General features: G+C 37.7%; 1 protein-coding gene across 3 annotated transcripts in view; it reads right to left on the minus strand.

Annotated features, from left to right (window-relative positions):
• RELN (reelin) overlaps positions 1-27,626 on the minus strand; it is a 251,068-nt gene that overhangs the window by 70,291 nt on the left and 153,151 nt on the right. For all 3 annotated transcript variants that reach the window (XM_015884323.2, XM_015884245.2, XM_032442336.1), the window contains exons 12-22: positions 25,485-25,636; positions 22,789-22,901; positions 21,536-21,744; positions 20,634-20,762; positions 19,456-19,565; positions 17,096-17,162; positions 15,918-16,151; positions 15,139-15,300; positions 10,820-11,056; positions 5,237-5,429; positions 2,610-2,722 (exon numbers count right to left, since the gene is read on the minus strand). In XM_015884323.2, coding sequence (XP_015739809.1) covers positions 2,610-2,722; positions 5,237-5,429; positions 10,820-11,056; positions 15,139-15,300; positions 15,918-16,151; positions 17,096-17,162; positions 19,456-19,565; positions 20,634-20,762; positions 21,536-21,744; positions 22,789-22,901; positions 25,485-25,636 — 1,719 coding nt within the window. The remainder of the gene's footprint in view (positions 1-2,609; positions 2,723-5,236; positions 5,430-10,819; positions 11,057-15,138; positions 15,301-15,917; positions 16,152-17,095; positions 17,163-19,455; positions 19,566-20,633; positions 20,763-21,535; positions 21,745-22,788; positions 22,902-25,484; positions 25,637-27,626) is intronic.

A 27,626-nucleotide genomic window follows, 5' to 3' on the forward strand; every position in this document is an offset into this window, starting at 1 on the left:
AGTCACTACTGTTGCCTGTAATTTTACATGAGCAAAAGGAAATGGTGGCGAGTCCCAGATGTCTCGCAAGTGAAATGAAGCCTTTTCTACTATAATTTTTGTTCAGATACGTGATTTAAATAAAATCATTGTCTTCTCTCCTGATACTAAAAATCCTAAAGATTTAACGCAAATTTGTGGTTGATACAATTACATTTGCTACCTTCTGAGTTACCATAATTACATTTACCCAATTATCCTGAAACTCTCATTCAGTCATTAGGTGTTGATTTGTTTATGAAGTCAGCAACTGACAGCTGCTTGTATCTCATTAAGGCCTGTTCATATGTAAATGTCTTCCATAAAACTGAAATTATTTTTCATCAGTGTTAGAAATATTCAGTTCAAGTGCAACACAATTTCAGTGAGCAGGTGCATACATTTCATTTCTCCAACAAAACTCTCACAGTTGCAGCAGATTTCCTACTGCACCAAATTCTGGATAACACAAGGACCATGTAAACTCGTGTATGCCAGATGCTGAACACCTACAAACACACAAAAATACCAGCACACACAGAAAGTTTTACAACAGAACTAGTTACTGATACAAGCCATTTTCTCTTTCACAGTAACAAAACCTGATACTTCCAATGCACCAAAGGTGCAAACCCTCACTAAAGAGGTTTTTTTTTTTTTTTTTTTTTACTGGGGGTTGTAGTGTGAGGGTATACTGAGGCTGCTAAACGCCACACTGGGATGATTAAGACATCTAGGCCAGGTCCATGATTGACAGCAACTCTGCACTGCTTTTCCTGGCCATCACCTATGTTTTGCAAGTTGGTGCTTGTTGCAGTGGGCAGGAAGGGAACAGAAGGTGATGAGAGGTAGCTCTGAAGCCATGTACCAGAGGGAATCTGACTGTCACACGTTCACCCGCAAATCTTAGGCAGATACTTACTTGCCCAGTGTTTGTTATATGTGGTATACAGTAGATTCAAAAATGCAAAAAATTCCCCTTCCAGTCACAACCCAAGGACTGACCAAACCTTGCTGGTGAGCAGCAGAGATCAGCTTCGTGAATCAGATTATTTCTGGTGGGGGTTATGCAGCCATTCTTCCTCCTCACCCTGACTAATCAGTAGCACAGCACAGTCATACTGAAAATGCGCTTTATGGAAATCAAAGTAGTGTTCAGTGGTAATTTGTACCTTCATTACAAACAAACTCTGAAAACAGATGGGAATCCTTTCAGATACAAGACAAAGTGTGAAATATTTATGATTTGTACACAGTATAAAATGGTAACCTGGTTATTATTCCACCATAATTTTTCCCCACAGTCTCCTAAATTAAAATGGAATTATTTGCTTCAGTCAACTTATATGCTAAGGAAAATTACTAGATCTTAAAGAATAAAAGCTCCACAACATTGATATTAACATCAATTATAAAATGTATAATAACTTTGACTATACAGATTAATCTTAAAATAATAGCCTACTTTGGAATAGATCCTGAAAAATTCTAGACACTTTTTAACACTTCCAAGTGCTTCCATGATCCACAGGTTTTACAGCTGATGGTAGAGATCACTGTGTAAGATTTAGTACATAATAATTATAGGCTAATGGGTGCCATTTGGTATTATCTGACTTGACATGCTTTAAAGATTCAAATTTTGTCCACAGTGGCTTGTCTATAAACATGAAATTCTGCAAATTGGCTCTTCTGAAAGAACGTTATGTGTTGTGGAGGAAGGTAACACTGCTTGTTATGCTGAGGCTGTGGAGAGTGCAGAAAAAATGGCAACAGAAGGAAAACACAAAGATAGCTTAATCTGTGCAAGTTCTCACTGTAGTTGCTGTTAGATGGAACAGAAGCAAGGAGTAGCTAATTGGAATAATTTAATCCTCAAATGCAGGAAGTGAGTGAAGATTTACAACAAGCTTCTAGTTGTATATTATTGTAAAGCTTTTAAAACAAATAGCAGAAGAAATAACTTAGTTAAAATGTTAGGGTGGGCAAATAAAGGTTTTATTACATGAAGGTGAATAGGATTCTTTTTTTAAAAAAGCTATTTTTGAAGACATGCTATAAAAAGAAACAAAAGGTAAAAAAATTCCCAGAAATGAATAATTAGTTATTGTTTATGCAAGGCTTTGGTCTGGAAATGTAAACAATAAAGAATGTTCAGAATAAAAATTAACGATCTAAATAAACACTTCCTCCAGTGACCCATTTAAAGAGAAGCCACTATTTTTGAAACGATCCAAACTTTATTAGAAGTCACAGTATATGTTAAAAACAGTCCTTAACAATAGTTTCTAGTGACTTCAGCAACATTTCATTCCAATGACATGAGGAAGGCATTTTATGTTAAATACTGTGACACTGAGTTAGCCCCTATACCACCCATTGTCTTCAGAAGGATCTACATGGGACTTGATCATTGTAGCAACAAGCAGACAAAGGAGATGAACTATCTGCACTTCAAAGTGCAGATAGAAAGAAAGACTTCAAAGAAAGACAGAAAGACAGAAAGAAAGACAGAGAGAAAGAGAGAATAAGGGAAAGAAGGGAAGAAGGAAAGAAGGACACGAGAGAGAGAGTGAGAGAAAAAGACTCACCAAGTCTTCTGCGGTAAAAGGACAGTGATTCTCCTCCACTGAGTAAATTCACTGGAGTGGTAAATGCTTGCTGAGGTAAACTCCTGGCAGCTCGGCATACTTGGAAGACATTCCTTGAAATAACACATTTCAAAACCGGGATAATGTTGAGGCAGAATTAGAAACAAAAGTGATGTTTAAGCATTCACTGATCTGGGAGCTTATCTGGGTCCAGATGTCTGAGTGAAAAACCCAGAAAAAGGAAAATCCTGGGATGCTCAAGTGAAATTTCTCAAAAAACTAGCAATGGACAATTTAGGATAGGATGAACCCATATGACCCATTTAGAGAGCTATGCTTCATGATAGTGTCTATTAATCTATTAACTCTATTTTCCGCCATCAGAGCATCTAATTCATGTTTATATTACTCTCACCCTAGCACCTAGCATAAATAAAGATAATGGATAAAGAAGTCTACACAACTGACCTCCCTACCACTACACCAGTCATGTCAGAGACCTACATGTGAAGCCTCATCTGGGGCTACGCTCTTTCCTACTGCAGCAGGAACAGTAGGAACCAACAGGGTCACCCAAGAGCATCAGTTTTAGGCACCCAGCTGAAGTCCACTAAAACTGCACCTAAATGCCTATACCATGCTCTGCAAATGTATTCATTTTGTAAACCAACAGCAAGTGATGAAGTTTTGCTCCTTCAGCTTTTTTTTTTTTTTTTTTTTGTAATAAACATGAACACAGTACATTATACAACTTTCTTATCATTTTAAACTGTTCTTCCCTTGTTTCTCCATTTTTCTTCAATATTCCATTTACTTTTTTAATATATTGCCTGAATAGCATCCCACATTTTTGTAGTTTGGATTTGATGAGGTATTAGTAAAGCATTTAAGCTTGTGTGTACGTTTTCTGGCTACCCATTTGGGGAATCCATTCTACCATTACTGTCTCAGTGTAGCTGCTTCCAGATCATCTACAGCTCTCCCAAAGACTTCTCTGCCAGGCTCCAACCCACGAGGTGTGTCAGACACAAGGGACTTTCACTTTTCCGCGTGAGTATTACGCTTTGCTAAGAAACTACTAATAAAGCAATGATATTCTATAGTAGTTAAGGCAATTGGGAATATTTATATGGTGAAATATAAGGAAGAACAGAATATATTATTATTTAAGTGAAAATTTTATTGTTCAAATATATTAGAATGTTAAAAGGAGATCTGATATCTTATTCTGTTTTGTTGTTGTTGTTGTTGGTTTTGCTGTTTTTTTTTTCCTCCCCAGTAGATTTTCTAAAGAATTGGTTTCCATTCCAGCAATTTTCAAACATATTTTGTTAAGTCATCTCCCATAAAAGGTCTTAGAAAATTGGATCTGATCGGCATGTATGAAGCAAACAAGGCTTTCAAACATCTCAGTTAGTGTTTTGTGTATTGGCCAGATTACATCCTTGATGCATGCTACAAATAGCCTTCTTTATTACTGTTTAATCACAATGAACTGGGTGGTATTAGGAAAATGATTTGGCTGCAAGTCCTTCTTTCTGAACTCAGTTCCACTGACAGGAAAGGAGCTCTAAAATCTGAAGGCAACTGATCTTTCATTGACGACAGAGTAAAGCCCCAAACACTATGAACTATTCCTGGGGTCCATGGTGATGCCTGCTAGATTTAAAAACATTAGAATCATTTGAAATATAGTATTTATAGCTTTCCTCTTAATTCTGTTTAAGGAAAGAAAGCATTACTTTGATCTGTAAAGCTCAACATTTCAGTTATTGACATTTCTTGACTTTGCACACCAAAGTAAATAAGGCTAAACAATATGAAGCAGGAAATGGTTTCATTATTCATAAAACATGTTGGACTGTACGTTCAAATGCCTTTGTGAACATACAGGACCGGCACTGAAAAGGCATTAGGACCAGCTCCCTGACACTCTCTGAACCTGCTCAGAGGTAGCTGAAAGATTTTTGTTAGTTCATGCTGAAGTCAGATAAACTCCAGCTTCCCATTTAAGTGGAAGACAAAAGCACAAATTACAGCCAAATGTGCTATTTGTGTTTGTGCTGAGACAGGGCTATGCCACACAGGGAAATAGTGTTGAACATTGCTATTTGCACTTCACCTGAGAAGGGGAAAAACCATTGGTCATTACTGCCCTGGACTGTGTTTGAACCAGGGATGGGAGATGAAAGGCTCTACATTACAATCCCCAGAAGGAATGTGCTTTCCATTTATGAAACGGCTGAGCACAGGGGCAGAAATAATTTCTATCCATTTAAATTCCAGGAAGCAGTAAACGCATTTTACTTTGAAAAACAAAGCAATAGCTCAGGAAAGATCTGTGGCTCTGTCTAGCACACCAATTCTTTTCCCAGACCCAGTCCACTCCTGTCACAATTTTATGTTTCAGACTTTCAGGTATTTTCTTCCAAACATAATGAATAACAGTTTAAGCACTTCTATTAGTCATTTTTACCGACTCCAACTGAAGGATTTTTAATGGAAAAGGGAATGACGGAAACATCTTCCTTTGTCCTATGCCACAAGCATACTTCAGATAAATGATATAATAATAATAATAATAAGCAGTGTTTATGGAAAACAAAGGTCCTCGCTCGCAGCCTCACCTCTTGAACAAGATGCCACGTGAGGCCGTGATTGGTGGAATACTCCAGTTTCACCTGGTTGTCCATATGAGGAGTAAACTTCTGGCCACATCCCATTACCAGGTTGAACTGTATCATATATGAAGCTCCAATCTGCATAGACTGGGTCTCCACGTAGCGCATGCTAGAAGTTAACTTCGAATCTCCTGTAAAACTGAGAGATGTAAGGAAAGAATAAGGATGCATCTCCAGAGTAAGTCAGGAGGGAATATTATGAATGGTTATGTATTAAATAGCATTACTATTTTCTTTGTTCTGTGGATTAGCACATGGGATTATGGCAATGCACAGAAGGATCTTTCTGTTGGTACTTCTGTAAATTACCAGGAAGGTCTTGATGTATCCCAGAGTGTGAAACACTGAATTATTCTGTTAGTTCTTACTTTACGCTCTCTGCGTGAAGGATCAAGTTAAAATCAACCAAAGGATAACATACAAAAAAAACCCCACAACAAAACCAAAGCTCGTTCCCCAGGAGCATCCATTGCCTAAAGTCATGTCACACTAACAGCTGTAATTTCATTCAATCACTGTACAGTAGAGATACACTGAACTTAGTTTAAATTATTCTTATTAGCTAGACTTTTCATTTTATTGATTTTCAACTGATTCCATTTACATTGCCTTCACTGACTTTTGTCTATTTTCAGCTTCTTGTCTTTGGGATATAAGAGTTGTAACACACTATCCAGTGGACTGGGGATAATTATTAACAGTACTTGAAATACACCAGGCCTCACATATGTTACAAGGTACCCAGTTATCACATTCATGGTAACCCAATATATAGTTTAAAATTATAAAGTAATTTCAAATTAAATGCAGAGTTCCTTTTATTATTATTGCTATTATTATTTGTTTTAAATATAGCATTGAAAAGGGAAAAAAAAAAAAAAAAAAAAATCAAATGCAAGAGATGTATGAAGAGGAAGTGATAATGGTGTAAATGCTCAATCCTGCACCCTGTCCTACAAGACAGAATTTTAGAGGGAATGAAAATAGCCTGCCCTGCCTCACTTAAAGATGTTTAAGAAGTGTCTTCAGAAATACTGTAGTCTTTTCAGCTTCAGCATTTTCCAAGCCCTTTCTTAAACGTAAACAGTTTGGGTCAGACATCTTTTAAAGACAATCCCTACACGCATTATGCAACAATAAATAGAGACATACTGCATAGAGAAGATAAAGACAATAACCTAGTTAAGGAATGTCCTTACAGCTGAGTGAACTACAGTTTATCATCTGAAAAGAGAAACTCCTGAACTGTCAGTACTGTATAGTGAAACTTAGTGGCTTCCACCTCTGTAAGATTTCAGGTCTTAAACGTGCTGGTGTAAAGACAGGATTAGAAACAAGTTACTTAGCACTCTTTTGAACTAAATTCACCCACCACATCTTTTTTTTCTATAGCTCCCTATCCAGAGTGAGCAGTTAAGGAATAAATTACAGCACTGTACCATCTTAATTTCCTTTTCTTCCAAACTTTATCTTGCATTTTTCAAAATGACAAATATAGGAAATTTAAAAATTAAAGCTGACTTGCTATTAATTTCTGCAACACATGAAGTTTGGAACTTCATGGCTGATGTTGGAAATCAAAGTTCTACAAAAGCCAGTACAACAACCCTGCTCTTCAGGTATCAGTCAGCTGCACACAGTATAATTAGCTGAAAGTTACACATGACCATGATTTGGATAATGATTTAACATTGCAGTCCTGCAAACAACAGAGCTGTGCTTAGGTAATGCGTAAGTTACTTAAAGCTCAACTAAACAGAATGAAAAAGTTGAAACAAAACAGTTTGATAAGAAGACTCTTTAGAAGCTGTCTTTCTCAAAGTGATTTAAGTGAGGGAGTGGTACTCAGCCTAGGTGAAAAGAATTAAAGCTTTCAGTTTCTTTGCCACCACAAAAAAATCCCCCCATTCAATAACACTACCATAAAATTAGGCAAAAAACAAAAACAAAAACAAAAAAAAAAAACCAAAAAACAAACAAACAAACAATAAGAAAATGTATCTTTCTTTTTCTAGTGGCAATTCTAATCTTGATTAGTGCCTTCTAAGTTCAGCATTCATTTTAATGCAACAATTTAGCCAGTGGATCACAGTACATTTAGTGAGCATTAAAGTCAAAACAGCTCTTGAAAATAAATATTAAAGAAATGTGAAGAAGAATGCTAATGAGGAGATGAAGTCAATCTCTGATGCTCCATATGGAGCTCTTTTCAGGGGAGGAAATCACATTATGTGTTCACAAAGGCCCTTATCATCCACAAATTGCCTCCAGCTGAACAAAGGTAGCATTAAAGGTGGGTCCTCCGCCCTACTTGCTACTTCTTTGCTCTCCAGCTCTTCAGTGCATGTAGTTGGAGTAAGCTTTTCTGATGGAATACCAAATGTAGGAGTCAAAGAGCTGGAATACATCTCTGGATTTTGTAGAGGACAGAATAATGTCCCTGACATAGCAATAATTAGCAAAAAACAAAACAAAAAAAAACCCCCAACTCTCCAGGAATTGAGAATGCAGAGGCCACTTTTTTTATATAAATATGTAGTTGTGAATTGTTTTCTAGCCTGTATATAATTAGACCTGTGGAGGAGCAGGAACACAATACCCATAGGTGCCCTTAGAACAATCGCTCTCCCTCCAAGCACTGCCAACTAATTGGTACTTCTGGGAATGATATCACAGTGAATGTCAGCCGGTCTGCATTTCTCCAAACTGCTCTGGGATTCCCAGAGTTACCACATCTTGAAGGCCGGTACTTTCAGGAATACTGAAAAGCCACATGGATGCAGCTTATTTTGTAAAGCTGCGCTAACAGAGGACATTGACATGCCAGCCAAACGCTAATGCCGGCCCCAGTTCTGCTCCCATCAAAGGCAGAAGTTTTTGTCTTTTTATATCACTTCATACGTATTTCATTAGACAATTCCTAAATGCATTAATGCATTTTAATTGAGTTAATTACCTGAAAGAAAAATTCTGCATGTTACAGAATAGTAATTAAACTAAAAGACAAACTATCATGCTGAATAGGTACTGCTGTACTGCTCCATGATGGTAGTTTACTATGAACTAGATTTACAGTCTCTTCCCCTGATAGCTCAGGAGTAACAGGACACTCATCGATAACACGAAGTTCAATCATAATGCCATAGTCTGACTGAAGACTGTTTGTTTTATTTATATGATGTATTTTCATTTGGGTCAAAACACAGCCCGTGTATGAGCATTTTGGAGAGGTGATGAATTATTGTACACCATTCATTACTTCATTTTAAGTGTGTTCTTCAGGCTTTCAGAACACACATTACACTTGCAGTTAGAGCCAAAGTCAAGCCAAATGTTGACAATAAGAATCAAATCAAGCGACTGTTTGAATTATAAATCAATCGTTATACAACAACTAAAACCCACCCTTGCTCAGAATACATACTTATCAACAAATCCCTTTTTCTGAAAGAAACCAGATACCAAAAAGAACAACCTCCCTCTTCAAGAATATTCCCCAATTTTAAGCATAAATACTTCAGATTCACAGATTCTGAGGCAGAAATGAAGACTGAGCAGAAATTAAAGGCAATCCAGCAAAAATAGGCCTTGAGATGACACTGTAGAATGATTCATAGTGTATTTACCATAGATCTATTAATGAAAAAGCAGTTGTTAGACTTTTCTCAAGAGGATGGTGTCAGTGCTACTGCAAACTCTTCTCATATAAAGTCATGAGTTAGAAAATGAGAACCAAATGGACTCACAGCTGGGAAAAGCCAACAATAATTAATTTAACTATCATCCATTTGTAGAGACTTTGTATAAGTTCAAAAATTTCCCTTGAGAGAAACAAGGTCAGTGAAGGATAGAGTTCATGTCTTCCAGTGATAATGAGAAATACTTATACACACCTAGTAAGGGAATATTACACAGGCATCACTTCTTTATTAGATGCATGGAAAATTCAACATTACCACTTATGATCAAGCACTGCAAATCCTAGCCAATACATGGCATTGAGAATTTATCTTAGTGTTTATTTTTCTAAGTCTGATTGAGAGCCAGAGGAGGAAAATAGGAACTTTTGCTATCTTAAATAACCTGCTGCCCAGTAATAAGCCAGTCTTGGAAGAACAGAAGGAAAACTGTCATTAAAATGCTTCCATTCCAACTCTTTGATGAAGAAACCGTAAACAGTTTGAGCCCTAACATGTTGTTTCATTTTAATGAGCAGAGAGTACCTTCCTTGTCCTTATTAAAGTGGTTAATGGTGCTTCTACCGCCTCATTATCACCGCCAGAATGGGTTCTGTGTTGTTACTACCGCTAAACCAACTCCCTTTAGCTTGACAGATGATCAGAAAGTCAAATCAGATTGCTCAGAGGTACTTGTTAATAAAATTCCAACGGTGTTTCTCCCAGTGTCCATGGGGATGCTAAAATTATTTATATTATTTATATTTGCTTGAGGATTTCTGTGATTACTGCAGCTGTAATTTCTCCAAATAAATATACCGCTGCCAATTAAAGCAATACCGGGTTTATATGTTGGTCAGACTAGCAAAAAACTCCTAATCAAAACAAAGAAGTTAAATGGACTTATCTGGTATTAATTCCTAATGTTACACTTCTGTACTCCAGGTTTTTATTTTTATTTTTTTGAAACAGATTCATGATTTAGTAAAAAAAATTTTATTTTTAAACAGCTCTCACATCATTTTCTATTTTTTTTTCACTTTTTTCTCTTTTCTCACTGTTAAAGGAACATACTAATTGCTTTGGGGTAAATGATGTTTTCTTGCCTTTATATTTCTAAATGAACAGCACATTTTTGGATATCACTGTAATATGCAGAATCATAGAATCATAAAGGTTGGAAAATGCCTGTAACATCATCTTGTCCAACCATCCACCTAACTCCAATGTTGCCCACTAAACCATGTTCCTTAGTACCACACCTCCATGTTTCTTGAACTCCCCCAGGGAAAGTGACTCCACCACCTCCCTGGGCAGCCTGTGCCAGTGCCTCACCGCTCTTTCCAAGAATAAATTTTTCCTTATATCAAACCTGAACATCCCCCAGCACAACTTAAAACCATTCCCTCTTGTCCTACTGCTGTTACTGGGGAGAAGAGGCCAACCCTCATATGTACCAACCCCCATAGTGTAATATAATGGCCATATAAACAGATATGAACAACACATAAAAAATAGTCAGCATCTGTACTCTACAATCTCTATAATTATATTAATCCAACTGGATTTTAAGTGATGATTATAGAAATTTTACAAATTGTTTCTATTTGGAGATTCTTTAATATTTTATGCTACATTCACAGTTCCCACCAAACCTAAATCTCTGTGCAGTGATGTGTAAAAACTTACTTTTAATTGCAATTAGATTGGTGACTATAGTTTTGTCCATAATGTGATGGTGAAACACAATTACTCTGAATAGCTGCCAAAATGACTCACATGCAACAGTAACTTCGTTCTTAGTAGGACAAACAGACAAAGAAAACAAAATTAGAACAGAATTAGCACTCACCAAAGAGTCCAGTCATGGCCACAGTACGGCTGAACATTTCCCAGGTAGAATCCCAGAGACTGTGTGACCTCAACTAGGTTGGTAAAGTCCAGACTAATGCTATTGAAAAGCACAGAGGTCATAACAATTTCATCGATTGCCCACACATCTTCACCCTGAGAAGAGTGATACGGTTGCCACCATCTGAACTGAATGCCAATCTGTCTTGCATCTTCTGGCAGCTCCACTGAAATTATTCTGAAAAACAAAACAAAATCATTGTGGAAAGTCTTGCTATTGGCAATAACTTCATGGGGATGTATTTTTTTTTTTTTAATTTACTAATAATCCTAAAAATCATAGGTTAAATGCAGCCTATAAATACCTTAGTCACTGGCATAGTAAGAGGGACAGGGGGATCATCAGTTCTCTTGGTAAGCAAGAGCCATATGAAAAAGCCACAGAAAAGAATTTACAAAAAAATGATGTAAATTCTGCTTCTACAGCAGAGCTCTGTTCACATTTTAAAGCTGATTTTCCTTGCCAAAAGAAACCCAGCTGCAGGTCAGGGGTATAGACTGACAAAGGAATGATCATCTAACCAAGATTTACAAACTCTGCATCCACCCTCTTAGACACAGTGGATTTTATCCTGATCTGAAGAAATGCATCTTTACATCTGTGCTTGTTTCTGCACAGCACTGATGTCATGCCTGTGTTTTTCTTGTCCTAGCAGAACCCATCTCTATAAATTGTCAGTTTTTAAGTGGAAAAGTTTCATCTTGTTGGCAGTGTGATCTCATGTAGTCTTTTATGGCACACATATTTCTTTTGTGGTTGCATAAAGATATTACTGGATGTGAGGGACAGGCTCTCCTGGTATGCAAGGCCACCCTATTTGTCATGGCACCTATGTCAACAAACCTATAATTGACAAACTGCAAAGAAAATTAAGAGTAATATCTGATTTCCAGGAGCAATTATCATACACAGCAGCAGGGAGTGTGCATTAATTGCTACAGCAATGACACTTCCTTGAAAGCTCCATAAATCACCAGGGCCAGACTGCCCCACGCAATGCACGTGAGCTGTAAAACAGAACGGCAAGAGGGACATTTGTCTCCATCACTGTACAATTACATGCTGGCAAAAGGAGTATTGGCAAACTCATCATGTAGCTGATATTTTCCTTTCTCTTTTAGAGGAAATGTGAGTAAAATGACTGATCAGGTAAGCTGGAAAAATCATTTTATACTTTAAAACCAAGTTGTTATTTGTTTTTGTTTTTGTTTTTGTTTTTGTTTTTTTTCTTTTCTTCCAGATTTAATGCTTCCTAAACTGCTTGCTGTAATGCTATGTTCTGTGCCTATGAGTCTTTTCCCTTCAGCACTCATAGCAAAATCACACTCTTGAAATGGCTTCCTAATCTAGCCTTCTAAAGAGTAAGTGTATAATACTCCTGTGTAATGTCACATAGATTTTAAATATGAATATGTTAAGCAATTAGCAAGAAAAATTAAATGGCTTGGTTAATCAAGTGGGAAGGGCTCAAGAAGTCCTGACCAGCATTTCTAGGAGCTGCTTCCTGCTCTTCATAGGCTGAAATGTCAAGGGACAGCCAGAGAAGATGCTGCCATGCCTCCATGGCAATGGACCAGCAGGGCACAAGCTTAGTGAGCAGCAAATGCTTTTCTTTTGCTACTCAGACAAACAGATGCTTGAACTATTTCATATCCTTCTAAGAGAAAGACTAAATCCTAATTCTCTCCAGTATGCGAATAATCCACAAGGCCAACCTTTCTTTCTCTCAAGGATTCCCTAATAAGCACCAACTCTACCAACTTTGTGGTCAGATTTTAAAGGCACCATTGACTTAAGTTGCTACTGATGTTGAAAGGAGCTGCTGGTTTTGCCTTTCATTGGCCAGTAAGTAGGGCAAATCTGAGGAAACTGGCACCCTGGCTAGCAAGAAAGTGGCATCCAGGAGGCAGCTGGCACTCTCATGAGCTAATGCTCTCTTATAACCTTGGATACATCTTTGTAACTGTTACTGTCACTGATGCTTGCAACTTTCTTTTCACTCTTACGCCCTCATAAATTCTCCCATGCGGACATTAATTCTCGCTGACAGCAATTTGCAGGAAATCCTAAATTGACATACACCACCAATAAACCTACTGGACTTTAAAATATTTAAAGCATGTTAAAATAATTTTCTCATCCCAGGGGATTAAAGAAACAATTTAAAAACACTGGTGCAAACCACCATATATGGCACATATGTTAGTATGCAGAACCTCACTGCATCTCCAGTTATAACAGCTTCTCCTGTCTGACTTTGATTTGTTGGAGACAGATGGAGAGGGAGGGGGATCCTTGCTAATGACTACTCTGCTGCAGAGAAGAAAAGTGTTCTCACTAACATTACCAGCTACCATTAGATTTCCTAAAAACCAGCTGGGAGACCTTTGCTCTGATCTTATTCTTTCAAGCTATGCGCATACCTAATATTGAAAAGCCACTGCTGTTCTACTGAGAAGAAAAATGCAGCTGTCAAATGTTAGCAGATTAAATGCACCTTTTCAGCAGAACATTAAATGTGTAATTATTTTTTGTGTGACTGAAGATTAATTAAATTTCTGGATACAGATTGATTGCCAAACTTCATAGCAGTTCATCTACGTTACCAAAAATGCTGATATTTTTAGACAACATAATACAAAAAAGGTGAAGTGCTCTTCATGTTCTTCATCATAATTATTGCCAGCTCTACCTTCGCATTTGTACGTCTGCCATTTTTCTACATATCCCATAGCAAAACCTTTCTAATCTGCATGTGTTGTGCTTAGCTCTTTGCCTTGTGAGAACAACATAAATTTTTTAATACTTAAGAGCAAAGAGAAAAAGAAGTGTTTGGCACTAGTAAAATTTACTACACTGATACCTTAAACTCCATTAAAATCAGTCACTAGAATGTGTATTTTCCTTTTTGTTATAAAAAATTAATAGAGCTATATATTAAAAACCTTTAGGGAAATAAAGGCCTTACAGTTTTAATCTTTAATCTACAAATTAGAAATAGGGCCATATAAAATATATATGTGGCTACAATAAAAGATGGGGAAAAGATCTTTTGAAGGTTTGTGAGTGTTTTGGATGATCTTTCCTTCAGAAACACTGAACAGAAATTAAAGCCCACATATAGTATAGTTTTACCAAATACAGTCATTCCTCTCAGATTTTTGAATATTTCTTATTGATCCCAAAAAATTAGAATGTTGATTGTTCTGTTTTTTCTCATAGAATATTCTTAAAATATTTTTTGTAATAGATTTCTTAACAAAATGGAGATAGCTTACTTTGGCAATGCCTGGTACAAAGCTGTATCTGGGCACAGTGGTGGGGAGAGCCCCGTGATGCCACTTTTGCTTCTTCCTTTTGTTTGCCCACTCAGAGAGCATCTTCTTTCATTGAGATGTATTGGCTTTGCTGCTGAGGGTGGCTGCTTCCAGATTAGGGCAGGTTTGAGCAGAGCCAGCCTGGGTGGTTCTAGGTTTGTAATACAGTAATGCTTACAGAAACTCCTAATTTTGCATGTGCTTTATGAAAAGTTTTGGATGGTCTCAAAAATGTAACAGTAGAGAGTATATTCTTCTCTATATTTTCCATACATTTCCCCCTAATCTGGTGCCATATACAGGTGCTGCTAGATGAGCTGAGCCCTTTGTTTGGCTTGTTTATTATTTGCACAGTTCCCAGGAACAGTCACCATCAGCTCCTCCCAGGGCCCTGTGCCCAACCCCCAGCACGGGCTCAGTCATGTAATCCCATTCCTAAACAGAGCAGGAGCAACTTCCCTGCTGACCCAGAGAGACCCTTATGGCTGGATTTCTTCTCAGCTGTCCTATGCTGCCTGCAAACTCCTAGTCCCAGAGGATGCTGTAGTGAAGGTATCTATGGCTTCAAAGCTACAAATAATTTATGTTAATTTTTCTTTACAAGTGGATGCTTTCATGGGATGAGATACATCCCTATTTCCCACAAGTAAATTTCTTCCCCCTCATCCCTCACTGCTTGTTCTGTTGTGTCACCTGAGACTTGGCTGCTGCCAAATCCATGCATTCGATTTTTATAAAAGCAGACAAAAATTAGTCGTGTTCAGAACAGTAGCACTTATTTAGGGGAAATAGTAACTTCCAGTGTGCAATAGAAGAACATCACTCCACTCCTGCACCATGCGCCCACGTTGGGACAGATGTCTTCACTCAGCACTGCAGCAACTAACTTGACCAGCATCAACTGCATGAAGATAACACCCTTCATCACATTCATGCCTATACCTTGGCTCGTGGTAGTTCAGATACGAGTAGTGTTCCAGGAGTTTCCATGTAATGCCATTGTCATAGGAGTAGTGCAGCAGCACTCCTTCCCCAGGCTGGTCAGGAGCTTTGCAGGTGCTCAGCACAGACTTGCTTCCCAGGCGTAACGTGAACTGCAGGAACCTGCAGCAGAATTACACATATATTTGAGGGTAACGTTTACATCATGGGTTGTTGTTTTTTTTTGGTTGTTGTTCCTAACCAGCTCATTTATGGTCTTCTCAATTTAGACAAATTTTGATAAATATCATTTATGCGCCTTTGTGAGTGGATTTTGTTTTTACTATCAAGTAATGCAATGTGGCACACACATTTTAAAAATGCCAATCAGTACAGCATTTAATTATTTATTAGGCACTGAAGAAGAGGGAGAGATAGTGAATGGATCTAATCAGCTGCCACAAGCTGTCAAATAAACACATCCTTATAAATAATTAATTAGCACTTGGCTTTGACACTCAAGTTTGATATTAACATTTAATATTTTCCAGCCTCACTGTACAATAACTTCCCTCCAGTCTATTTTGGGCTCTGTTGTTTACAAAGCAGGGAATGAAAACAGGCTGTACAGCTATGAACTCAGATTTAAACTATGGCATTACAAGGTTTTTTAAAAACTTTTCTTCCTGCTAAATGATCACCTTCATAATACACAAGGCTATTTCTGAAAGGGGGGGATTTCCTGTCACAGTACAATTCCCCTGTTTCCATATCTCACACTGCTACCCTTTTGCTCTCACCTGGACTGGGAACTGTCAAGGAAGGCAGTGATGAGCTGCCGTCTCCCATCCTTGTTGAACACCAGAGCCTTGCCACTGGCCAGAACCCCACAGCCAAAGCTGACCTCGGCTCCACGGATGGAGTAGAAGTTGTGATAGGAAGAGAGGCGGGAGCTGGCAAAGCTCTCTGAGATGAACATTGGGAAGGTCTGCGATGCCGTCTCACATGCAGGCCCTGAAAAGCCAGGGTCACATCTGGGGGTGAAGGAGATCCAATGGTGTAGTTAATGCCTTCTTCCTGGACCCATCTTCTCTTAGAGGTGGTTAGCAGCCCAGTACATGCCTGAAATCTCTCAAGAACAGATGATACCGTGCCTACAAAGTCCCCCCCCCAAAATATGAGGACCAAGAATGTCTCTATACTTTATTTAGGAAGCCAACACCTTTCTACTAGCTAGTACTGATCTTTCCATTTCTTAAAAATATCAAAGTTTTGAACACCAACCGCTCAAAATCTACATATAACAAGTAGTATACAAAAGTTTCTATTCATTTTTAGACCAAAAATACTCCAGTCTTAATTTACAATTGTTCATATGTCAAATGATTTTATCTGTAGCACGTCAGATGTGATTACCAGCAGCTGTGCAACATAACAGAAGGCCCTGTGGGTCACTCTCTGCAACACCTAAAAATAGTGACGCCATAATTTGGAAAATGTTTCTGGATCTTACTTTTCAGCTGAAACACTTAAAAAAAAACACAAAAAAACATAATTCCAGAAAAAAAGAATAAAAAAAGTGGAGTGCTGACCTTCTGTCCTTGAAGTTTGTTGGGCTATACGATATTACATAGATTCTTCTCTGAACTTTAATATAGAAATGATACAGCTTCAAATCACCTCTAAGAAACAGTATAAAACATGCAACACTGCCATTTCAATGGGCTCTGTAGCACAGTTTAAGGTGAAGTGGAACTCAGACTCTTTCAAAGAAGAAAATTATGAAAAAATATTAAATATGCTGCTGTTTAGAAAGATCGATCTGTATCACTCGAGTGACTTCTATGCATTCTGTGAAGTATATTATACTCAGTCATCTCAAAAAGTAAGGGCTTAGATGGAAATCACTTCAACTTTCAGATCTTTGAGCAAGCTATGTGACAAAGACTGAACACAAGTATTGAATTATATCTCTTACTTGCAGCCATTTCTAGTACACTGTCCTCGGCCTGAACAGAATTTGAGGCAAGATGGACCAATATAAACTGCAGAGAGAAGAAATTAGTCAGATGAAGGATTACATGATAAATTGAATATAATGAATACAAGAAAGTATTGTCATAAAAGTATTGCATTTATCTGAATCCTGCTAACTGAAAGAGGTCTACAAAAGAACAAAATGCAATTAACTGTACATTGCTGTAGAAGCAAGTAATGGAATTTTGCACTCTGTATAGGGTATTAAGGGCTAATTTACTATTTAATGGGTAAAGTCTGCCTGTGGCTTCAGTCCCTAGTGATCTAAATCAAGTACCTGATTTTTCTAGGATTGTCAAAACATATGATGACCTGCTATGTATTGACCATTTTCTTGCCTCCCTTTACCTTCATTTTGTTTCAGAAATATATCCCAGTAGTACTTTCATCAATTTTCTAAAACATGCCACTGCTTCTTTCAGTGAAACTAACTCCTTTAACCTCATTGCATTTATCAGAATTAGAATCTGCCCTGATGTGTCTTAAGTAACAAGGAAATATGCACTTTCACCGATTCTTTCAAATGCAATGAAATTCAGAAACATTTCAGACTTGTTTTTTATTTCATTTTCCTCCAATGACTCCTAATCAACAGAACTGATATCTTGTGAATCATATGAGGGATTAGCAAATCTAAGTATAATCTGCATCTCATTACAAAGAAATGCATTAATCTGAGTATAGCCCAAAACAAGAACTTGGGGGCAATGTTCTTTCATCAGGATGTGATAAACAAGCCTTAGACTCAGCCTTATCCTTCCTGTTGAATAATGAGCATTGGAGTTACCTACTCGCACTGTGACTTTTGAAACATCACCCAAATAATGACCAATTTGAAATAATCTTTAACAAACAATACTTATTCCACTGCCCAGAGAGGCTGTGGATGCCCCATGCCTGGTCATTCAAAGCTAGGTTGGATGAGGCCCTGGGCAGCCTGGTCTAGTATTAGATATGAAGGTTGGCGGTCCAGCATGCAGTAGAGGGGTTGGAGCTTCATGGTCCTTGAGGTCCCTTCCAACCCAAGCCATTCTACGACTCTGTGATAGCAATGCGTCAGTACACCCTGGCAGACACTCTGTAAATCTCCATTAGTCACTCCTTGTAACTAACTCCCTGTCGGACTTCATTCAATTTCTAGATTTTCTCACTTTTCAGTGTGCAAAAATTCTGCTCTGTTTGATTTATTTGTCTCCTTTAAGGTCTCTTTGAGAAGGCGGTCAAAGTAGAAGTGTTAAAGATGTAATTACGTCTTTTACTATTAAAAAATCTTTATGAAAATTGGCAGTTTTCCAGAGTTTCTAAAAGATGGCCAGCTTCCAGATTTCATTTAAAACTTAATTCACAGAAGAAACAGTTGTGAAGCTAAAAGTCAGAGTGCAGAATCCTTGACATTTTTACTCTCCAAGAATTTCAGTCGCTTGCCAATATTTATGAAGTCTTTTTCTACAGCGCATGCTAAAACTTCAGTTCCACTAGTATCTACCAAAAGATGCATGCAGAAACTCAGGAAGGCATTCATCATTAATGCTCCATTCCCTTAAAAGTAGTTCTAGATCTCAACCAAACTCTGCCATGGTCCCAAAACATTTGAGGCTAACAACTTTGCACCTACTCACTTAGTCCTTTCCTTCACACTGATTTCTGGTTTTAATACAATTTATGCATTTTATCATGTATTCCTAAGTATTTATCTGTGCTTCAATTTTTCCCTATACTATTCTCTATACTAAGTTTTATAATTATATGAATAACTATAAGATCCTCTCAGTTCTTTACATCCATTTAAAAAAGAGGTAAGGGAAAAATCATTTCCTAAAGTAGATATACTCCATGTAACAGATGGTCCTTCCTTAAGAAGACCTTAAAAAGCAATGTAACTTTTATCAGTACTTTGGTAGCAGTGCTGCCTTATGAAGGTCTTCCATATCCAGAAGGAAAAAATACGTCTCAGATGCTGTAACTGCTGCTTAGGCTAGCACAGTATGTGTCCTTAATAGTACAGCATGGTACCTATACATGTAATTTGGACTATGTATTAAGTGCTTCCCAGCAATATTGTTTCCCCGAAAGCATTCACTTAAAATAATAATAATAAAAAGAACGATCTACTAGTCTATTGTCTTTTCAAGTGAGAGAATTTCCCTCTGGCTTTAAATGCACTTGCTACTGAGCATGAGAAGAAAACAAATTTAACAAACTGAGAGTCATGTGATCTCTGATTCTGGAAAATATTTACTTGGAGCAGCGTATAAAAATGTATTCTTCTGTTGTAGCATTATTGTGGATAAGAATACTGACTGTTATCGATTGCCCACATATTGCCATGGATCGGTCCTGTTTGCCTCCAGCGAATTCTGGTGTCACTTGTTAGTGCTGCATTGGGAAGAGGAGTAGTTATTCGGTTCCACCTGAAATACATATAACACAAATTCTAATGTTCAATCTAAGTGATTGAATGTGTTTGCTTACACTGCAAAAGCTTGGTGAGAATTTTTAATTCTAAAATCTGTTCAATGAATCAAGTTACTCTGGCTTTAGAAAGTATAAACAGAGCACGGCCTGTGATATTTTCACACAATATATGAATGTTAATTACTAGATTATAAAGCCCAGTAGTCTTTTTTCCCCTTTATGAATATCTGAAGTCAGTAAGGCTCTTCACCTGTATCACTACAGAATCTTCTCCATCCCAGTGAATATCACCTAAATTGTGTATTAGATTCAATCTTTCAGTGCAGCTGAACTCGGTTGGGTGGAAACCCCTTGGGAACGGGAAATGGGGCGTGGAGGATGCGACCCACTGTCCAGCTGGGCCTTGTTTCCCATGCCATCCACTTGGTCTGCACCTGCTGCACACACCAGATCTAAATAGTTGCTATGAAGATGATACAAAAATGAAGTAACCACATCATGCTGTGCTTCAGCTGCGTTTTCTTCTCATGGTCATACCCATGGCTGTGAAGTGTTTATGGAAGTTGGGAAGCCATGGGATGACAAGGTGGCACAGTCAGAGCAGTACTGAAGATACTTCATCTGCTGAAGCACAGAGGATGCACCTCATTGCAACCCAACATCAGTATTCCAGGTGAGAAAAGGTGTCTGAGGATGTAAATATGGCTTTGACTGATGGTTCCTCTGACTAAAAAGAAAACTTCTGTAGCTTTTACACAGTATAACTTATCTTTTAATTACCAGCATGCAGCCTCCCTTCCCCCCTTCCCCTTTTCTTTTTGTAATTTATCCATAGCATCAGGAAAAATATATATATATATTATTCAACAGAAGCAGTCTCATATTTTTCAAATTTCATTACTGGGTAGCCAGGAAGACCAGAACGCTCCTCCCTTGGTGTGTTCAGCCGGTCAAAAATGAAAGATGATACAAGGTTGTGTGCTCTGCTTCTTTCTCCTGTCACCCATAATTCACTTCCTTCTCTAATCCTGCATCTCACTTAGGATTGCAGAGAACACTCTCACCCGCTGTAGTTTTCAGAGGCATAGACGGTGCTGTGGGGAAGATGGGGCCCAGCACATATCTCAGGCAAACACTCAGTGTGGAGCAGGGACCAGGAGCGGCCATGGTTGGTTGAAAATTCCAAGCTGACACTGGTAACACAGTGAAGGAAAGAAAGAAGAAAGGCATTGTGACCATACCTGGTAGAGACTGGCAAGTGGAAATACTACTACAGAGAAACACAGTGAAACCCAGAGAGGTTAGATGATGTCCATCCATGGAAGTTTTCAAGTCACGGATAGGCAGTGCCTTGTGTGACCTGACCTATATACTGGTAGTAATCTCACTAGGTTTCACTAAATGACCTGAGAAAGTCACTTTCCACAAACATTTCTATGATCTTATAAAACAAAAAAAAGCAAATGACTTCATTCTTTCCCATTTACTTCCCCTTAACTTTAATGAATGTCTGAAGGAAGTGAAGCCAACAAAAGAATTTTGTGGTCAGTCTGCAAGCAGTGAGGTTCTCACACTGGTGCCTTTCAAAGATGAATGCTATTTATCATCACTCTTACAAGAATTACTTGTAAGAATATGAATAATGAATAATATTTTGGCATGAATAATATTTTGGAGGTCAGTAGGCTGCTGTCTTTAACACTTTCCACCTTCATTAAGAAAAGAATCCAAAGTATACTTTGATCTGGAAGGCTATTTAATATACTCTTTATTGCATGGGATATATATCAGCCTGGGCCCGTGGAAATCAGGAGAAACATACACTTTTGAGCAGCTTATACTTGTCATTAGTTGGCTTCATTCTTTTGGAGAAATAAAAACAAAAACCCACAAATACTCAAACAGATTCTGTAAAAGCAAAGCACCAAACTGCTGATAATTGAAAGAGAAATCTCGCCTGTTGTACCTGTTACCAGGTTGATATGTTCCACAACCCAGATTGATGGAAAACTGGATCATGTGAGTCACTATGGAAGGGAGCACTGGAAGGACATGGAAGTAATCCACAGCCCAGACATTTCTGTTGTGGCCTTGGTGACTCTTTTGTTTCAGGCAAAATTTGGTTGCAGGAGTCTGCAGGTCCGGACTAATGACAACAGAAACCAAAGATGGAACCTTTAAAAGAAATGAAATCTAGCATAAATAAAAGAAATAATATGAAAAAGGCTTACATGGAAAAGTTACAAGAAGTGGCTTCAGATATGCTGAATGGAACATGCCCTTTCTCTCCTTGTATGTTAACTTTTCTTTTAGCCACCTGTTTTCCACAGTAGAAGTCAAATAAAACTTATTTTACATTATGAGCATAGCTACCGGCATTCTGGGTACAAGTGCTGCTTATCAGCTTAGTCGGATCAGTTTGGTTATAAAGGCACAGTAGGACAGACTGTATCTTCTGCATTCTGAATCAAATGGGTCTGTTGTATGAGTGCTCAGCTGGAAGAAGATACTTGTCCTGCAGTCTCTCAGCTCAGAGAACAAATGCAGTGTAGCTGCAGGGCTGAGTACGTGAGAAGAGAGTAACCATATGAGTTCACAGACTTGTGGGGAGGGTGTAATGCTGAAATAAATGGAAGTATTGCTTTATGAAGCCCAGCCTTTGTCCGAAAGGAATGCAATTAGACCTTTATTATGTCGAAGGAGGATGTCAGCTTTAAAACTGCTTGCTTTAAAAAAAGCTTCACAATGAATTCAGCGTAATTTCAGATCCTGTCTCTCCCTGAATTCTCCAATTAATGTTTTATTATTTTACAATTACAGTTTCCTCAGTTTTGAAAAAGTCCTACCCTGTGTTTCACACAGAACCAGGAGAGGAGGAAAACTACGTACAATGAAACAATGCAGATGACTCAACCAAATTCAGGTCAAACCCTACTGTAACTATAAACATCACTTCTCTAAATGCTACAGTTACAGCGAAAATGCACATGGATCTGTGGCTGAAATCAGCTGCATGTTTACCACCAAGTTTCCTCCACAATATATAAACATATTGCATTTGAAACTGTAACACATTCACATGTGTATGCATCACATGTGTATTTGTACATTTGAACTTCCTACGTTCAAGTTTTAGGCCATTACCTCTTGTCCTACCACTACACACTCCTAAGACTGATCTATCCATTCTATCCATCTACTTTATTTAAGGTGATTTACCTTGTAAGCAGCGTAGGTCAGGGTATCAAGAGCTATGTGTTCCCTCCTGCCTTCAATCTTGGCATAAAGGATGACATCATTTTCATGGGATTCCCCAGAATCACAAGTTCCCCCTGTAGAACACACATTTAAAGGAGAAAAAAATTAACTGAGGTTCTTGTTATTGGAAAGTAGGATCATATTACGCAGACAAACTTAAAAAATAACTACTATCAGACACTGTTTATCTTAAGGTATGAAAGAAAAGAACACAAGCCCTAAGGACATACTATATAAGAACTACTTGATCTGATCTACTACGTCAGAGATAAGGGAGTTGACAATTATGAAAACCTCAAGCAACTCTCTTAATCTGCTTAAAAAAAACAAATTAAAGAGAAAATGCTGTGGCTAGAACAATACTTCTATCTGCATGTTTCAAATCCTGTTCACATAGAAATGTTCTGCTTTCTGAGTTCTCTTTGAAGCTTCTCTTTGAAGGAGATCAGCAAACTGTTACCTGGTACTCACCCCATGAAGCAACACACTGTAAATGAGGACTTCAAATAATACTCATCTGATAGTTTTGCTGCTGAGAACTTGCTCTCAGTAGGAAAGGGGGAGAGACTGCTGCAAATCTTACTCATTGTGCTACTTCTTCTATTGTCTATACCATATCCTAAATAGGATGAATTGAATCTACTGTACCACACAGCATGTGTGTGATACGGTAATCTCACTGGAATGAGGCAGGATTTCACGTATCTTCATTTGGTAGAATCTAAAAACACTTGATATTCTTCTCTGGAAGAGCAGATATATTGGCAAGTTTGTGGAATGAGTATGACATAACACTTATACAATGGACATCACCAAACTAGTCTGGCATTCTGGAAAAGATTTTTAAGAGAATATCTGTAACTAAAACAGGAAACCTGTCATTTTCCTGTACACTATGGGTACCACAGGTACTGAAAAAAAAAAAAAACCAGCAGAAAACAGGATGAGGAAGTTTCTCTGAACTACCCATAATAGGAAAGTTGCATAAACTAAGTACTTTCTCTACATCTTTTCACTAAAGATGCCCAGCTCCTGGAATGGGATAGGCAAAGCAATCTAGAAAGCTAGGTAAGATGTGCATTTTTGATGCTTATTATGCTGCAGTAAGAAATATCCACGTGTTCATTCAAATTCTCTGCTTGCTGGAGTGTTTAAACTGTGATCTACTTAATGCATGAATACAACAAAATACACTTTCTAATGATAACACACTATTCTCTGTGCCTGTATGTGCTGACAACTTCTCCCCTAGGTTCAGAAGGTTGAGCAAATTTCTTTCCTGTTTCTCTTGCAGGTGCTGTAATGCTTGGGAGAACTGGCAAATTGCATCCTCTTCTTCCTGCGTGTTATTGGTAATTCACATACCACAGAGGAGATGTGCAACAATTTAGAGCCATAACATGAGGCCTTCCACTCATTAAATACAGGGTGTTTTTTCTTGTTGATTCAGAAGGTAGCTTCTGGAGGTCATAAGTTTAGTATCTGCTTCCTCCTTTATTATTTTATTATTCTCTACCTTTAAACAAAAACCCTCACCTACTCTAAACATGGTGTTGAGAGAATAACATAATGCAATTTCCTTTATGTGCAAAATAAAAGTGGTGGAAAAACACTGCAAGGTACTGAATGGCAGCCACAGTGTCCATAGCAATTCTTGTTAGTTAAAAGAACAAACTAATGCAGTTGTACTGATCACAACAGTGGGAAGGATCAACGATAGCACAAATTTGCCCCTAAATGCTTTTTTAGCCCTAGTAAATATCTGAAGTTGCACTTCATTCTAAAAGGAAGGTCCAGAGAAGATGCTGACACCACATCAGTTCTTTCCACAAGGGATGAGACACAGAGACTCTTTCCAAGGCTATAATGGTCAATGGTGTGTTTTGTGCATGAGAGATGAATTTGACCCTGGGTAAAAATGATTTTGAATAGAGTGATAAACTAAGAACTTTTGAGCAGAAGGTGCTCCAGCAGGCTTTGGCTGTCCAAGTCCCCACTTATATCTGCCAGCACTATGTTGACTTTTAAGGCACACTTGTGTTTGCATTGTGAACCCTGCATGAGGACTGACAAGTGTAAACCCAAAACTATGTGTGCAGCAGGTGTGTAAGTTCCCTTTTATATCAAGGGATATCCAACCTATGCAGTCACTGGAGTCCAGAGAATAGCTTAGCTAGTCTAGCACAAGTGTCTCATGTTGAACCAAATGCATTTTTTCAGTAACTTTACTGATCACATCCCTAATTACAAAAGAAAATTAGACACTGACCTTGCATGGACACACCTTCATGTAGCAGTTTTAATCTGGAACTAAATGTTTAAACCAATCAAATTGGCTAGATATATCCATGGGAAAAAAAAGTCTCTTAAGGGATCCTAAACCCAGAATGCCCCATCTGGCTAAGAAAAATCTGCAAGTCAGTGATACCTCAAAGAATATTTTCAGGAGGGCTATTTGTGTGCCCACCATGTTTTCACATTTCTGTGAACATCAGAAGAGTTCACAGTCCAAAATTTGTCTTACATCCTTGTAGGTGCATAACTGTGATGAATCTGAGCCATCCTTTTCCAAGGAATGTTTAAAATATTTCCTATGTGCATTATGAAATCTGAATCTCACATATCTCACTTCTGATTTATTGGGAATACACACTCACCCATACTGAAATAAAACCGTAAGTTCCCATATCCAGTAGTGTCCATATACGGAGTGCATATTTTTCTTTCACCATCTCTGAGAAACACCATAGATGAGCCAGATTCCAACGTCCCACATTCAGTACCAACGACAGCACCTATTATGTCCCACCTGGAGAGGTCAACAGTGGGCAGAGAAAGTGTAGCAGCACGTTACTGATAAATTCAAACAAAACATGTTCTAGGAGTTCATTTTTACAGAAAGCAGTATATTTAGTGCTTTGTTGTTCCAGTACTTCATTATTTTTCTGGCGTGAAAATGATTAATACACAACTGCCTTCTGTTCATATTGTGTAATAGAATGTTTACAGATGAATGAAACATGAAAAAGCACATATTCCATATCTACTATGCCAGCCATTAAATACAAAGGTAATAACCAAAAATATTCTTTTCATCTTCTTGAGTGTTTACACTTTTAACAAATACATGAGCAAAGAATGAAACAGGAATTGCTGGGTTTCTTCTAATGTATGATGACATGATCTTTGTCAGATTTTTTTATTCTTATTTTCTATTTAGTGATAATTAAAAGAGCTCCTGCAGAATTTTTCAATTAAGTTTTTCTACTGAAAATATGTTTTCAGCATGAAAACACTGGTTCCTTTAAAACAATATTTTCAAAGATTAGAAATTTGAAAAACTGTACATTATTTTGGTCTGATACATAATTATTCATAATGAAGTATTTGAAAGTCATAAGGCAGTAAAGCAATGCAATATTTAGAATCATTAATACCCAATAATCCAATCATTCAGAGCGAATCAGAGAATGAGAAGATGTTTAAGATTTGAAGTCTTTGAGGGATGACAAAGCCATTTCCTGTCCACTTCTAGCAGAAACAATCTCTACCACCAATGTGGAGCATGAAAACCTCAAAAACTGCCTTTTCAACACTTTAGCAGTCTGCTTATCAATTTAACCATTCACACTATTTCAAAATGTATTTTTAGATCTTCTTAAGAGCTGCCAGTTTTCTTATTGACCTAAGCTGTGACAGACTAACAATGTGCCTGCTTGAAAATCCTCCTTTAAAACTGTCAGTCATTTACACAGGAATTAGCAAGATTAGCGTCACTGAAAAGCTTTTATGACACAAGTATAAATATGTTAATGGAAGCAGAGTTTAACCTAACCCTATTTTAGTTGTGCAGATCTTTTAAAGGTAATGTGCAATATAATCAAAATACAATTTTGAAAATGGGTCTCTTGGGCCAAAGGCAAGCACAGAACAACATGGTTAGGCTTACTTCAACTTACATGACAAAATCTCGCAATGCTCCATTGATCTTTTGTATGCTCTATTTAGCTCAATTAAAACAGTCTCTTTGATGACCCACAAAACAACTTGAGGTCATGAATGATGCAGATCATGGAGGTTTCCAGGGATTCTTTCCTTTTAGGCAGAATTATAATGGAAACTAGAAAGTTCTACAACATAAAATAACTGGCACTTAAAGAAAAATAAACGAAAACAATATCTGTAAAGATAGATATCTCTTGGTGATGGCATGACAGAGATGCAGATGTTGATTGAACAGTACATTTGTATACATTTATCACTCATCTGACTCTTGAAATTCTTCTTTACATAAAAAATGACAGAATGATACATGGATCTAAATTAGATTTAACAAGCAAGGACATTCAAAGTAGTACATATGCTAGAGACACCAGAGATAGCTCTATCCTCTGATATGAAGATCACTTTTAGTGTTCATTTTAAGGAACAGGCCCTAACTTATGTGATTAAAAAATAACAGTAGAAAGATGCATGTTACTAATAGCAAATTCTATTTATGAAGCCTACTGCTTCATGTTGCCTACCTGGACTTGTGCAGAGCCTTTTATGTAGACTTGGACCATATTCTTATCTCTAAATTGGAGAAATATGGATTTGATGTATTTACTAGTCAATGGATAAAGAATTGGTTGGATGGCCACAGCAAGGACTGTGGTCAGTGGCAGTATGAGCAAGTGGAGTCCAGTGACAAGAGACCCCAAAGATCCATCTTGGGACTGGTTGTCTTCAACATCTTTGTCAGTGATATGGACAGTGGGACTGAGTGTACCCTCAGCAAATTTTCTGACCACACCAAG

Source organism: Coturnix japonica, chromosome 1 (genome assembly GCF_001577835.2).
Source record: "Coturnix japonica isolate 7356 chromosome 1, Coturnix japonica 2.1, whole genome shotgun sequence".
NCBI lineage: Eukaryota > Metazoa > Chordata > Aves > Galliformes > Phasianidae > Coturnix > Coturnix japonica.